The sequence below is a fragment of the Gallinula chloropus genome (genome assembly GCF_964237585.1).
Source record: "Gallinula chloropus genome assembly, chromosome: 7".
Lineage (NCBI taxonomy): Eukaryota > Metazoa > Chordata > Aves > Gruiformes > Rallidae > Gallinula > Gallinula chloropus.
Genome location: NC_140092.1, coordinates 7,514,469 through 7,528,441, shown reverse-complemented (window position 1 = coordinate 7,528,441; position 13,973 = coordinate 7,514,469). Strand labels below are relative to the sequence as shown.

The window sequence follows — 13,973 nt, the reverse complement described above, 5'->3', positions numbered from 1 at the left end:
GGTATTGCAATATTAACCTTCAGTGACATAAAAAAGCCATTTTTCTACATACACACACACACACACACACAAATTTATACACAAAAAACCTAAAAATATTAAACAACAAGCAGTTAATGTGGTCTTGCTAAACCTTTTAACACGTAAGAGTAGTGTTTGATAGAAAAGTGCCTCTTTGAAAAGCACCAGATTGCCAAAAGTACATAGTATATCGTTCCTTAAGCAGAGTCTGAAAGATCCAACTGATGCCAGAGTACACAACAAAGACAATCCTGTAAACGTTCAGCACTTCAACCGTGATGGATAATTTACAAAATTAATTGGATTCATTATTACTGCCCCCTGCCCATTTTAAAAGGAAATATATTCTTTCCTGACAGTATCTGCCATCTGCTTTTTTCTTTTTTTTTAAATTGTGTGTAATGGCTGTCTTGCAGACTAAATGAATATCTCTGCCTCTCCACATCTTTTTCCCATTTTATAGCACATCGTGGAGGATTATTTTAAGACACCTTTTCACTAGACCATCCTGACACCAGGCTGCAGCTCGTAGATAAGCTTTTACATTAGTACTCCCCAGATACTGAGCTCTCGCTACAAGTAAGAGATAGAGGAATACTTACAGCACTTCCAGGTCGCGCAGAGCCCTAAATGCCCCATCTTCAATACAGCTGATCTGGTTGTAATCCAGTTGCCTGTTAAACAGATTAGGAAGGTATTTGTAAGGGAGATGAGCGCTGGCAGCGTTAGGTGCACAGCAAGCCTCCTGAAGGGCCAGCAGCGCTAGGCCACGCTACCCGGAACGCTCTCGCAAATAACGCTCATACGCTTGAGACTGTCACGCCGCGTGCTGGCCTGGACGCTGCCACAGAAATCCCTTTTTGTTCTGAACTGTCTGCGCAAAACAGCAGCGCTGGGAAAGCTCCAGTAAATAATAACTGCACCTTATATTAAATGCCAAAGGAATGCAATTTCATTACATCAAGAAAAAGCTATCCATTAAAAGCTCTCAGCGTCATCTTGCTGAAACAATTTCATTAAGGTAAAGGACGGTAAATCACTTAATGTCACACGCATCCCCTCGGTGACCTAACAGAATCCATTTATCAGAGCAGCCCAGCTGCATGTTAATTCCTCCCGCCACGGCAGGGACAGGCAAGAGACACCACTTTTAGGGGTGTCTCTGTGTGCGTGCATGCCTGGACAGCTGGGAGCTGTGGGGAGGGTGCATGTGGGGATTTAGAATTATTACCTTCTAGAATATTTCCATACGTAAAAATAATAGTGTGGAAGGAATTTACACACTTGGCTACTTATCTCCTTTAATTCCGCTCCAAGTTAAACTAGTATTTCTGCTGTAACCTTCAAGATGTGGTTTTCTATGCACTTTGTGCTCTCTGCAATTATATGCAGATAGGATGTTGTAACGGAGCACTTGAATTCTGGACATAAAATTCAGCAATCCATCCCATACATTATTAATCTTTAAGTATTAAGTTATGAAAAATTTACATTCATTTCTCTGAAGAATATTATTACCTTTTCAGTTCAAAACATTGATACAGTACACACTGCCCAATTAAAAAAGTCTGCTGAAATGAAAATCCATGCAAACACAAAATCCCAGTTTCCCTTCTGATAAAAGCTTTTCCTATAAATACTGCCACACATCTCACACATTTCAGGGCATGACTTGCAAAGCTAAGATGATACCACCTCACTTTAAACAAACAGAAGATCTTCTCCAAGCCAGTAACTTGCCAGTGTCCGATAATATATGTCAGTAAATGTGTGTGAACAATGCTAAGAAAATGAACAAAATACAAATGAACTCTGCCCTTCTGTCTTCAGTTACATATTAGCTAGCAGGGCTAATGAGGCTTTTACTAAAGCATTTTCTGTGATTCTTCAGAATCTGTGATAACATTTTACTTTATTAATAAATCATGACGCCCACTGTTGAATGTAATGTACCAACTTCTTTAAAGTTCTAGTTCCATCCATATTTTTCATCTGAATTACTACCACACCAGAATAAAATATTGTCATAACTGTAACAATCTCTGTGTTTCTCTGTGCTGAAATCTAAATGCAAACTATCATTTCCTGAGTATGATCTTTAATCATTTTGGTGCAATGTTACAGCACTGGTGCTGCAGTACTGGAATATTTAAGCCTACTTTCCCAGGATCCTTCAATTTTTACTAATGAATTTCATTTAACAATTAAGTTAATGGCCTTTTTATTTTAAAGAGGAAAAATATATACACAGTACAATTCTCTAACCTCTTGAACAATTTATCAAAGCTATTTAAATTAGTACAATGGCATGAAATGTTACCCTTGACACAATACAAAAGAAAAATTGTTTCCAGACAAATTGGAAAAATCTTTTAATGCCATCAAATTTGCCTAATGCAGTCTGCAGGTTAATCTGTAAAAGGGTGAGCTGTATGTTTGCCCGTATCTTATTATCCTTAGCTGTCAATGTATAAATCAGTGCTGACACAGCTTCTTCTAAATCATCCACATTATACACAAAGGAAAAATCTTTTAACAGTAGAGAAAGCACTTGAGTAGATCTTGTCCTACACAAACTGAAATGCAGATTTCTTCCACTAGACTATCAGCAGTTGTGGTGCACCTGAAAATGTTTGTACTTCTTTCAGTGAGTCACCATTTCCACTACCTTAGTGAAGGGGGAGTTGTTTTCATTTACATCTTCTTACCAGAAAGATTATTTTGTTTGCATTGAACTAAGCAGTTGGTTTTGGTTTGGGCAAAGGGCATTTTGCAGATGAGAGAGAAGTATTTCCTGGTCTTATAAATTATTTTCTTTGAAAAAATACTACCTTCTTTATGTTCTAGGTGATCTTCCATCAGTTATGACCATGATATAAAACAATCTGACACACATCATGAAGAAAAATTGGCACAATATATATTCTTGAAGCTATGAAAGGTATAGACAACTTTGAAAACTGTGTGCCTGGCTTGAATAGCAATTTATGGTATTTGTGTTAAGGTAGAGACATCTACTACTTATATAATCAAGGCAGAAAGTTAGACAATATTTCATAAGCAGAATATCATTAACTTATGATGTACCTTAAAGAATATACTGATGCAGTCTGAATTTTTTTGAATAAGACCTGAAATTTGTGTGCAGGCTACAACTTAAGACATAAACAAGAATACTAGAGAAAGAAAGCACATCCTTCTTCAGAATTTTAAGTTATGCTTAATTAATTGTTTTTAGCATAATGACTTTCAAAACTGCACATGAGAATCTACAATACCACAAGGAAACTTTTCTCAGCACTAAGTTATTGAGCATAACAATAACTGCAACTTGATTTTAAAAGTTTTTTTCCCCTGTGAGTCTCTTCTTTTCAAATTATTAAAATACTTTGAGAACAGAAGCTGATCAGACATGGACCAACAACTCTGGCCCATGCTCATCGTTCCCTTCTCCCCAGTCTCTCCTTTATCTTCTTCCCCTTCCTGGCCCCGCTTCCACTAAGCACCTGATTACCTCTGGTAGTGCCATTCCTGGGAAGCTCAAAAAATGCTTAACAACAGCTGCCACACTCAAAATCTTCCCATTGTTGCAAAGAACGGATTAGGTTTTGCACCCATACCTGCAGCATCACCTGGGTATTTCATATACTTACTAACCTACTGCTGTTTATAATGTTAATGTCTTTGAAAGTTCAGGAATAAGAACTAGTAGGAAATAAATAAAAAGCATCCAACTACTAAAAAAAAGTTGTCTTTAGAGTGTTTTTTATTTATTGCTTTTTCTGATACATGTTATGCTGTAGAAACACGTTGCTAACTTGCAATTTCTTCCCTTTCAGCCTATGTTGTCTACCAGATAATTATAAATATATTTCTAAACATAAACCTTGTTGTCCCACAGTTAATGACTAACAGAAGATGTTGCATACCTTTGAAAACGTCTGCCCTCATACACAAAAAATCCTCATATCCACCTATGACAGAAAACTTTTACTCATAACTAGAGGCTGTGTTAAAAATTGGGAAAATTTGAGTAAATCTCTCTGCTTTGCTCTCCTGCTTTTCACAGATTGAGGACACTGTGGTCCCATGTAAGAGACACACGACAGAGCTTTATCTTTGTTGTTAAGAAATAATTACATTCTCCTAGTGGATCAACGGTAAACATTGTTTAAGAACCCATCAGAAAAAATCAGAAGCCATTCTAGAACTCTACAGTAGCTTCCTCCCCAGTAAAACAATTAGAAGATGTTTCTAGTTTTAGCACTAGTTTCATATCATTAACATTTTTCCTTGGGAAAGAAATGGCATGTACAATATTTATCACAGCAACACAATATTTGGGAACAGTCACTGTTTTTAATGTCTCTATGTATTTTTTTACAACAGAACTGAGTTATGTTTCCTATTTCTCAATTCCCTTCTCAATTTCAATTTCAAGAGAAATCAATAATTTCAGAAGCATTAGTTGAGAAAGATGTAACAAAATCCAGCAGGAATTCATTCTAAGTTTTTATCAGACTTCAGAAAACTGCTTGCTCCCTGTGACTATGACTACTTATTGCAATTATTTGTTCATTTGGAAGTCAAGCATTTTTTCTCTACTTGCTGTTAATTTTGCTAATGCAGTTAATTTTGTTCTTTGCTAAATTTTCCCTGTAAAGCATTTTGAATGAATATTTTTTTCCTAATACACATGATACTGTAAATAATAATCCTTTTTCTTTTATTCCAAAATTAAAAGGAAGACATATTGTCTTTATTTCCATGCAAGGCATTTGTACTGAATAAATGAGAAAAGGCAGACCTGTATGTTCAATTGCTTCATCCTCTCAGAATTATCTAGCACTCTATTTGGCTAAACCCACAAATATTTTCCAGGAGCAAAATAAATGAATAACTAAAAGGGGCAAAATTAAACAGGAGAATACCATGAAAAGGTGGATGAACACAGAATTAAAAATCTCTAAGTTATGTGATGCAAACATACAATCACATCCATGTGACTTCCCAAAAAACCGCAAATGAGCAATGATGTGACAAACATTATTTAGAGTATTAAAACACGGGGAACAAACATATTCCTTCTCTAACAGGGAAGTCATATGAAGCACATATCCCATGAAAGTTTTGAATGGTTTATTTAAACATTAATTATAGTATCTTTATGTATGGAAGTATTTCTACATAGTTACTCTATTTATCAACAAGTTTCCTTGCAAGTCTCTCTGACATGATAATGCCACCTTATTTGTTAAAGCAGAGGTAGTCTCATTTCCCAAAGTAGATCCAAAGAGTAGATCCAAAAAGGTCTAAAGGCTCCTTAGAGTCCAACTAACTTTTGCACGAGACTTCAACCCTAAACAGAAGCATAAACTACTTGTCTTTCAAATTCAAATCTTCAAAGAGGTTTTGCATTATTATCAGCACTTGACAGAGACAAATAAAATTTAAGGATAAAACAGAATCCAACTCTTCCTACAACAGTTCATCAACTCAGTTCAAATTAATCCACCTCAATTTACTTTGTATTGTCACAGGAAAATCCATGGGAAGCTGCATTTATCACAGCAGCCTTTGGTACTTCTTTTATTAAAAATATAGGCCACATTTATTATTAGGATAAATTCAAATAACATAAATTTTGTCTAACTAATGACAGTTATCTTAGCAGATGAAACTACACCTACTAGAGCTGCCTAAGTTTTATTCAACTGGGTTTTGTCACTCAAATAAATTTCAGATAAATTCTTCCTATTTAAACCTTTCCTGAGTGTTTCAGGTGCCAAAAAAAGACTTACAAGGAAGCTCTCAACTTAGATTCAGAGATTTCTGGTTTGAAACTCATCTTCAAAGCTTGATTTAAAAATATAATTGACTTAGACATTTCACAAATCAATTTGTTGCCAAAAAATAACCTTTTTCAGCATGCCAAATTTTAGGAAAGTAGTCTGTAATGAAAATAACTTAAAAAATAATACTGGAATTGTCCTTAATTGAAATAGTCAGAAAGAACAGCTTTTTTCCCAAAGGCCACAAGATCACTGGCTTGTTTGACAACAAGAGTTTTAGGAGGCACTAGAAAAGTGTACCTCTTCTTTTCTTCATTTTTCAGAGCTATTTTTGACTTTATAAAAATCTTAAGTGTAGACTGAATACACTTTACTACCATCTTGTGAAAATCCTTCTTGACGTATACCTAAAATGCAGGTGGGATGAACACAGTAGCAGGTGAACTGACATTCCTACTAAGAATAAGCATGACAAATATGCCATCTCTAAATTATTAAAGCATGTCTTAGACATGCACTTGGACTAGAACTCATAGAGCTGAGTACACAAATATACTCCAGTTCCAGGGGAATTTTGTGCTTGATCTGAGAAGAAATCAGCAAGTAGAACATCTTCAACAGGACTCTGTGGTTTTTGACTGCTGATGAAATTGAACAAAAAAAAATTCAATGAACATTAATACAAAATTCAGTAATGCCTTTACTGGCATATCCACCCCCCCAACCCTCCCCACCCACCCCATTTCAACTGCCAAGACATTGGATACTAGGCTCCCAGTCTGGATAACCTACACAAAATAAGCTTCCCCCATTTTTTGTCACTTCTAAAGAACTCAATTGCCAACAACTGGGCTGTACTGGTGAGAGTGAAGCCAGGATACTACGTCTGGCATTTGGGAAGTGACACCTGAATTGTTTATCTGGTCTAAGCCTCTCCAGAAGATGACAGACAGTGACATGCTGGGCTGAGTCCAACCAGAGCCACCAAGATTGAAGGGTTACAGTAGGTGACATTTGAGGGGAGTCTGCAAGAACTGAGTATGTTGAGCCTTAAGAAGAGAGGATGAAGGGGGGGATCTTCTTGCTGCCTAAAAGGAGAGTACAGACAGAATCAGACTCTTCTCAGTTAGAAGACAAGAGGCACAAAAGTTGCAAAATGGAAAATTCCATTTAGATATAAAGAAAGTTTGGTGAGGTCTCATGTTTTTCTCATGGTTTTCTTGTTCTTTTTACTATGAGGCTGTGGTTATCAATTCTCATATTAGATTGTCCATTTTGGTTTTTTCTACAGAATCCATATGGTGAGCACTAATAAGATGACCAGAAAGGAAATATCATGGCCAAATTTTATGGAAACTAGACAGCTTACTCTGAGAAATATCAAGAGGAGTCTACAGCTAATGTATTAGCAGGAAATCATAAAGATCATGTCGGTATTATCAACCTTAAAGGAATGAATTTATTTAAGATAATCTGAGGTAACATCTAATTTCCTTTGCTCTGTAAAGACTAGGAAAACATACAAGAAGATGCCTTCAAAGTATTCCAACTCAAAATGTGAATGAGGAAGTATTTATGAGGAGTGACAGAATGGTGAGTCTCTGAGTCTCCATTCAGAAGCATAAAATATGTAATCAGGGTAAATTCAGTAAGATTGGTTAACTGCCTCTGAAACAGCCTACTAGAGCTGCTGTATGGAAAGGTTATCAATCATTTAGTTTAAAAAAGGTCTTTGTAATTTATATTGAAATTTATGTAATTAACATTGTTGCACAAAGTAAACCTTCAATTTACAACATGTTCTACTACAAGTTTCTTTAGTTGTCGTACCTTCACCTGTTTCTTCCATAAATTTAACACCCTTAACATTATGCCCAACCACTGGGCAATTACAGAAGAAATTCCAAAATTAGAACAAATACTGAATCCTTGTGATGACATTTCTCCGTAAGTATATACAAATGTCTGGTTCCTGGACCTTAGGTTAACCACCCAATAGATGCTAAATTCCTTCATAGAATTATTTAGGTTGTAAACAACCCTTAAGGTCATTGACTCCAGCTGTAAACCTAACACTGCCAAGTCCACCACTAGACCATGTCCTTAAGTGCCACGTCTGCATGTCTTTTAAATACCTCCAGGGATGGTGACACAAACACTTCCCTGGGCAGCCTGTTGCAATGATTGATAACCGTTTTGGTGAAGAATTTTTTTTCCTAATAGCCAATCTAATTCTCCCCTGGCATAACTTGAGGCCGTTTCCTCTGTTGCTTGTTACCTGGAAGAAGAGACAGACAACCACCTTGCTACAATCTCCTGTCAAGTAATTCACTGTTTTCTTTATTTGTCAAGTGATGCTTCCTATAACTATCACTTACTAATGGTCTTCATTTTCTTGCATAATGAAATAAGAATAGGATGATTTCCTCCTACCATCCTACTCTAAGTGTCTAAATGTCCAAGGCTAGATGAAAGGCTAGGGTTCAGATCTCCTTCTTGCCTAAATTTCTGGAAAGGCACAGCAGCTTAATCTTATTACATCAGTGCTGTGCTACAACTCACCGAACTCACTCCATGACCTCACTAATAATTCTGATACTCACATCCATACCTAAGACAAAATAAGGTACTCTTCCTTATAGGAATATAGGTAGCATTTATAAGACAGAGAAATTTATTTTTTAGTACTTTCAACTGTAGCGTGATGACAAGGATTTTATATTCTGGATTTTTCCCCATTTTCTTTCTTCTCATTTTTTCTTCTTCATTTTTTTTGCTTCCCTCATATCATAAAGGAGATATCTGTAGCATCTATGCTATCACAGTAAACTATGTACCGCAGATATGATTTGGACATTATGGTAAAGTTTTAAAATTATATCCCAAAAGGGAAAGGCTTTAAAGGGTGGATCTACTGTTTTATCCAAGTTTTAGACATAACTCAATCCTTACCTTGAAAATAGACACAAGGTATAAATATTATCTTAGTTAAAGATTAGCATCCTAATTCAGTTTCTGACATGAGCTATCTTACAATATCTAAGCATACATAATATGTTCCAAAATACTGTCCTGACACTAGAGGATTCTCAATGATGTTGCTATTTTTACTAACAAAGTTCCTTTCTGGCACAGAAATATCAAGCAGAAAAATGGAGGCATCTAGTTGTAGCCAAGCCTCCTTTAGACCATGAACAATGATGTGACCCAGTCTGAATGGAAACTCACAATACACCAACAATGTAGCAAAGCTACTTTGAGATCTGGGAAGTTTTCACTGTGGAGAAGAACCTTACCACAAACATGGTTACATAAAAAAAATAAAAATCTAAATCAACTAGGCCAAATACTTGAGCATTCTGCTTTATCTTTGAAAAACATTCTTCCAACAGATTTGTGTGCAGTGTTGCACACAGCAGAATGAAGAGTCCATCACAGGAAGACAGAAAAGCAAAGGGCTTTTTGTATCATCCCCTCCGTCTGTGTATACAATATCACCTTGTTCCCTTCATCATCACAGAGCACTCTATTTTCATTATACAAATAGAAAGTTTATCTTTTAACACTGTTAACCTCAATTAATAAAAAGTATTTCAATAGAAATTGCATGAAAACCTCATATATTGGCCTAATATTTCCCTATTTTTATTGATGCCACATAACATAACAATTACATTTTTTCACAGCTGCATCCCATTTGCAGCTTCATAATCCTTCTGGAACCCACTACAGGTATGCCCTCTGTTTTGTTTGGTTGGTTAAGTGATGACTCCTCAGCTTACAGCAAGGGTTATAGCTTTTGAGTGCATGACCTTACATTTCCTACAATACAAATTCATCAGTCTTCAGGTCATTTAGCTCTTTCAGTCAACTTAACTGATCTACCACTCTAAACAGAAAGTCAGAAAGTCTCTGTTTTCCTTTGTCTTGAAACTCGCATATTTTCATATTTAGAAGCCATAAGAATTCAAAACCTGCCCATGAACTTCAGGGTCACTATCTCCAGGAAACTGAGTATCTGTCTTTTAAAAAAGACTTATTTTACCACAGAAGAAAACTGTGTGAGAAAAGTAGTGATACAAGTACAAAAGTATAACATGATTTTTTTTTCTTTCCTTTCTATATGCAAGCAAAAGGTAAACTCTTGGACCCAAGGCAAAAATATTTTTTCCATGAAATAAATAAAACAATAAAACATTCAAGTATTAAATTCAAGTTAACATAAACAAATTGTTTTAATGCCTTGTTGTATTCAACTCCATTTCAATATTTCAGATTTCATACTTTAGGATGCTTAAGATATGTTAAAGTATTTTGCCAAAACAAATTGTAAGCATTGGTTTTATATGCAGGGGATTCCTTAGCATTTATAAAAGTACTTAGGGAGACAACAATAAACACTGCATTGACAAAGCATTGTCATCACAGTACATACAAGGAGAAGGAAAATACTTACAGATTTTTTATGTCTACTGCTCCTCGGAATGCCTTCCTTGGTATTGCTTGAATCTGATTTTCACTAAGATCACTAAGAACAAAAACAAACAAAAACCTTAAAATTTGCCATATATACTTCTGTATGTAACAAAAATAACATAAAAGAACATCATTTCAGCCATTACACCTCAGTCAATGTTTGCATTGGAATTTATTTTCTTACAGTAACTGATTTGTAATTGAAGAAAAATAAGTAACAATAATAGTCAATTTATCTGTGCTGCACTACATAACTCCCTTACAAAACAATATATATGTCAAACAAAAAGCTGAAGCATTACATAATTTAAGGATGAACACCAAACTGATTTAATTTTTAACTGATTGACCCATTTCAACCCATTCCAAACCCATGACATCACACGTTTGAGATATGTTCAGCTTTATGCAAATAAGACTGAAAACCAGAAAAAAGAACACGTAGAAGGCTTTTGAGAAACAGCTATCAAACTGTATAATGTCCAAGACTAATATATTGCTGAATTTTGTTTCAGAGTGATGATAAGCACCATATATTTTAAAACAAGGGATTAAAAAACATCCTGTAGCAGGTATCTAATGCTTCTCTCCCAAATGCCTCCATGACAAGCTTCACCAGGCTATTTGAAACTAGCGTCTTTTCCAAAAGATAATTTTATTAAAGTTCTTATAAAGTTCTTATACAGTAGTATTTTTCACTATTATTATAAAAAAGCAGACCTTTTCCTGAATTTTGGAAATATTGTTTGGCCTTCAAATTTCAATATTGGAACTAATATTTAGAGAACTGAGGTAAAGACAGTAGCAGAGAAGGCAGGAAAAAAAAAGAATAAAAAAAGAAAAATTAAAAGAAAACAAGTCTAAACTAGAATCCAGGGGCTTTTATTTATGCTATACGCCATTAAGAAATAATGCAGCACAATAGGGGCTGATCAATATATATTGAAGTTATTATTGCTCAATCTATACCATGTGCAGTTGGTGAGGTTTCATTTCAGAACGTTGTTTGCTACTCTGGACCAAACATACCTACCATGCACATGGTTCACAAATGTCTGAAGGCCTTCAAAGGGACCAATCTACCTTGGTGTCTTAAAATTATGAACTCAGACCTTCTTTTGGAAGCCTCCAGAGATGCATTTATCTATAGACAATATGGGGAACACAAGAAATTACCTGAAGAGGCTTGCTTGAGCATCTGAATTAAATTTAGAAACATGCAGGCTGTTTCCATACTAGGATTTTCAGCCCATTTGCGAAGCAGTTTTGTTGTGACTAACTAGATTTCATTTTGCTAAAACCAAATCAGAAGCTTCATTCCAAAAGCACAAACGCAATCCAATCCGTAACAGAAGTAAAATTTTGCAATGTTTCAGAAACATCTTTTAGATGACCTTTTCAGAGACAGATTTTAGTAGAAACTAGAAACATTGCAAAATGGTCCATTGAAATCAGAGATCTAGCTCAGACAAAGTGAATATGCAAGAATCAGTCAGTTGATTAGATATAAACAGCCATGCTTTCAACATATCTTTTCTCTAAAACACAATGTAGCATGAGGTCCTGTTTCCAGTTATTAGCAATCACTCCTGACCTTTCAGATCTATGAACTTAAAAAAAATAATTTGAGGACTTTATAAAAGCCCACACTGCCTGACATTAACAAAATTTGTAGTGATATTATTATTTTGAAAATAATTCTACCTATATTGACAGCAACTTTATCCAGTTCATTATTAATTAAAAAAGCACATTCTATTTACTAAATCTTTCATAGTTCATGCATTTAACTTCACTACAATATCTTGCAAAGTATACTTAAAACTAGACCCAATTTTACTACTGTTAACTGTGTGTGAAAAAAAATACAATCTGTGAGCTGTGATTTAATTTTTGAGCCACCTAGGTAATCTTGAAATGGGATATGACTACACTGCTCTGACAATAAATCCAATGGCAATGAATGAAAAAGCAGCCTTCAGCGTTTGTTATGGTAACGTGATTTAACAGCCTGCTATGAAAAAAAATTCCATTTTAATTCTAACAAGTGAATATCTATATTTACACTTCTGTTTAATTGAGTAATACATTTTACCTATGTAAAAATAGTATGTAAACAGGTTAAGTTAGCAGTAGCAATTTGTACCATGATCACTGATTAGTTTATAATACAGATATATAGATATTTATGTATGTAAACCATTGCCACACTCATAAATATATACTGTAGGAGGTTATGGCCAATGGTGCATTACGCTTTTTATGACAGTTAATAGACTATCATTATTCACTATTTTATTTAATTAAAAAATTGGAAGATGAAGAAGATTGAGATGATATGTATTGTATGTTTCTCAATAAACAATACACTGAGGTTGCACATGTGCGTATGTATGTCTGTGTGTATGCATGTGGAAAAGACAGCAGACTAACTCATCACTTGCTAGATATTCCACTGGGTCTGCACAGTCAACACCATTTCCACGTAGCACAGGCTTGTGTAGACTAACATGCTGTGTTACCTGCTAATTTTAGCACATTTGAAATCTAAACTACTTGATTGCAAGGGTTCTCAAGCTTGCTGTGCAATGCACTGTTAAAAGCATCCCTCTGATTGAGCTAAGTAAAGTTGGCAAATGTAATTTTCCAAGACAATTTCTTTTTCAATGCATCTAGTGGTTTGCAAAACTTTACTGGAACAGTTTATGAAACAAAAGTGTAAGTTATTAATTCATTTCTTCACTACAAAACACTACCTGTCTCACAAAAAATATGATTTTCAACACAGAATTTCTGCCTGCTTATAGCAGGAAAGTTCTTAGTAATTATTTATTGATCGCTTCAAGTTTTCATCTGCTCAGTCTGAAAAGGTTTCCTTATAAAATCCTCGGAGACGCTTAAACAAACATTCAACTTTTCCTTCTTGTATAAATTACACCTGCATTTCACACTGCAGACCTAGGACTCCTAAGAACTTGTTGTGTGGTCTGTTTTTATGATGTTTTTCCTTATTCCATGGCAATTTTTAAGACAGTTCACAAAATGAAGGTTACAAGCAGCACGAGGTGTTCTGTAACTTTCTGTAGAAATGGGGCAAATATCTATTTTGTGGACAAAACCAGACAATTTTGCAGGTCATTGTGTTACACTGATTCGACTTTGCAGCTTATATTCTGCAGGGAAGAAAGCTGCAGACCTCCTTTTGGGGCTGTTGGTCATTGTTTTCCACACTAGTAACTATGTGAACTTCACCTCCCATTTCAAAAAGAGGCAGCATTTGAATCTGAGTATAATTTATGATGACACTTGTTACCACTAAAGTGAAAGAGGCTTTAAACGTTTCAATAAAATTTAAGCTACTATACTAAACAACAGAACATCCCACTCATACAAGAGCAAAACTGTAAGTCTGAAAGAAAAGGCACAAACCTGTCTTCACGTATGAAACCAGAAATCTGACTGAGATGCTTTCATTGGAACAAATTACTCTCTGTTAATATTACAGCCTAAGACTTCACATCCAAACTTAGCATATATACCTCTGGAACAGAAGAACTGATTAAAAAATCTTTTGTATACAGCTAGAATGAAAAAGCCAAGGCTGTTCTATAGATTCCTTTTTAAAAAAACTATTAAGTCTGTAGTGGAGTGTCTTAGATATTGCCCCTTACAGAAAATTCCTTA

The 13,973-nt window shown here is 35.1% G+C and overlaps 1 protein-coding gene across 2 annotated transcripts in view; it reads right to left on the bottom strand.

Annotated features, from left to right (window-relative positions):
• Positions 1 to 13,973, bottom strand: part of SLIT2 (slit guidance ligand 2) — a gene marked incomplete at both ends in the record, with an annotated part of 248,458 nt that overhangs the window by 95,753 nt on the left and 138,732 nt on the right. For both annotated transcript variants that reach the window (XM_084266864.1, XM_084266865.1), the window contains 2 exons: positions 624 to 695; positions 10,270 to 10,341. In XM_084266864.1, the coding sequence (XP_084122990.1) occupies positions 624 to 695; positions 10,270 to 10,341 (144 nt within the window). The remainder of the gene's footprint in view (positions 1 to 623; positions 696 to 10,269; positions 10,342 to 13,973) is intronic.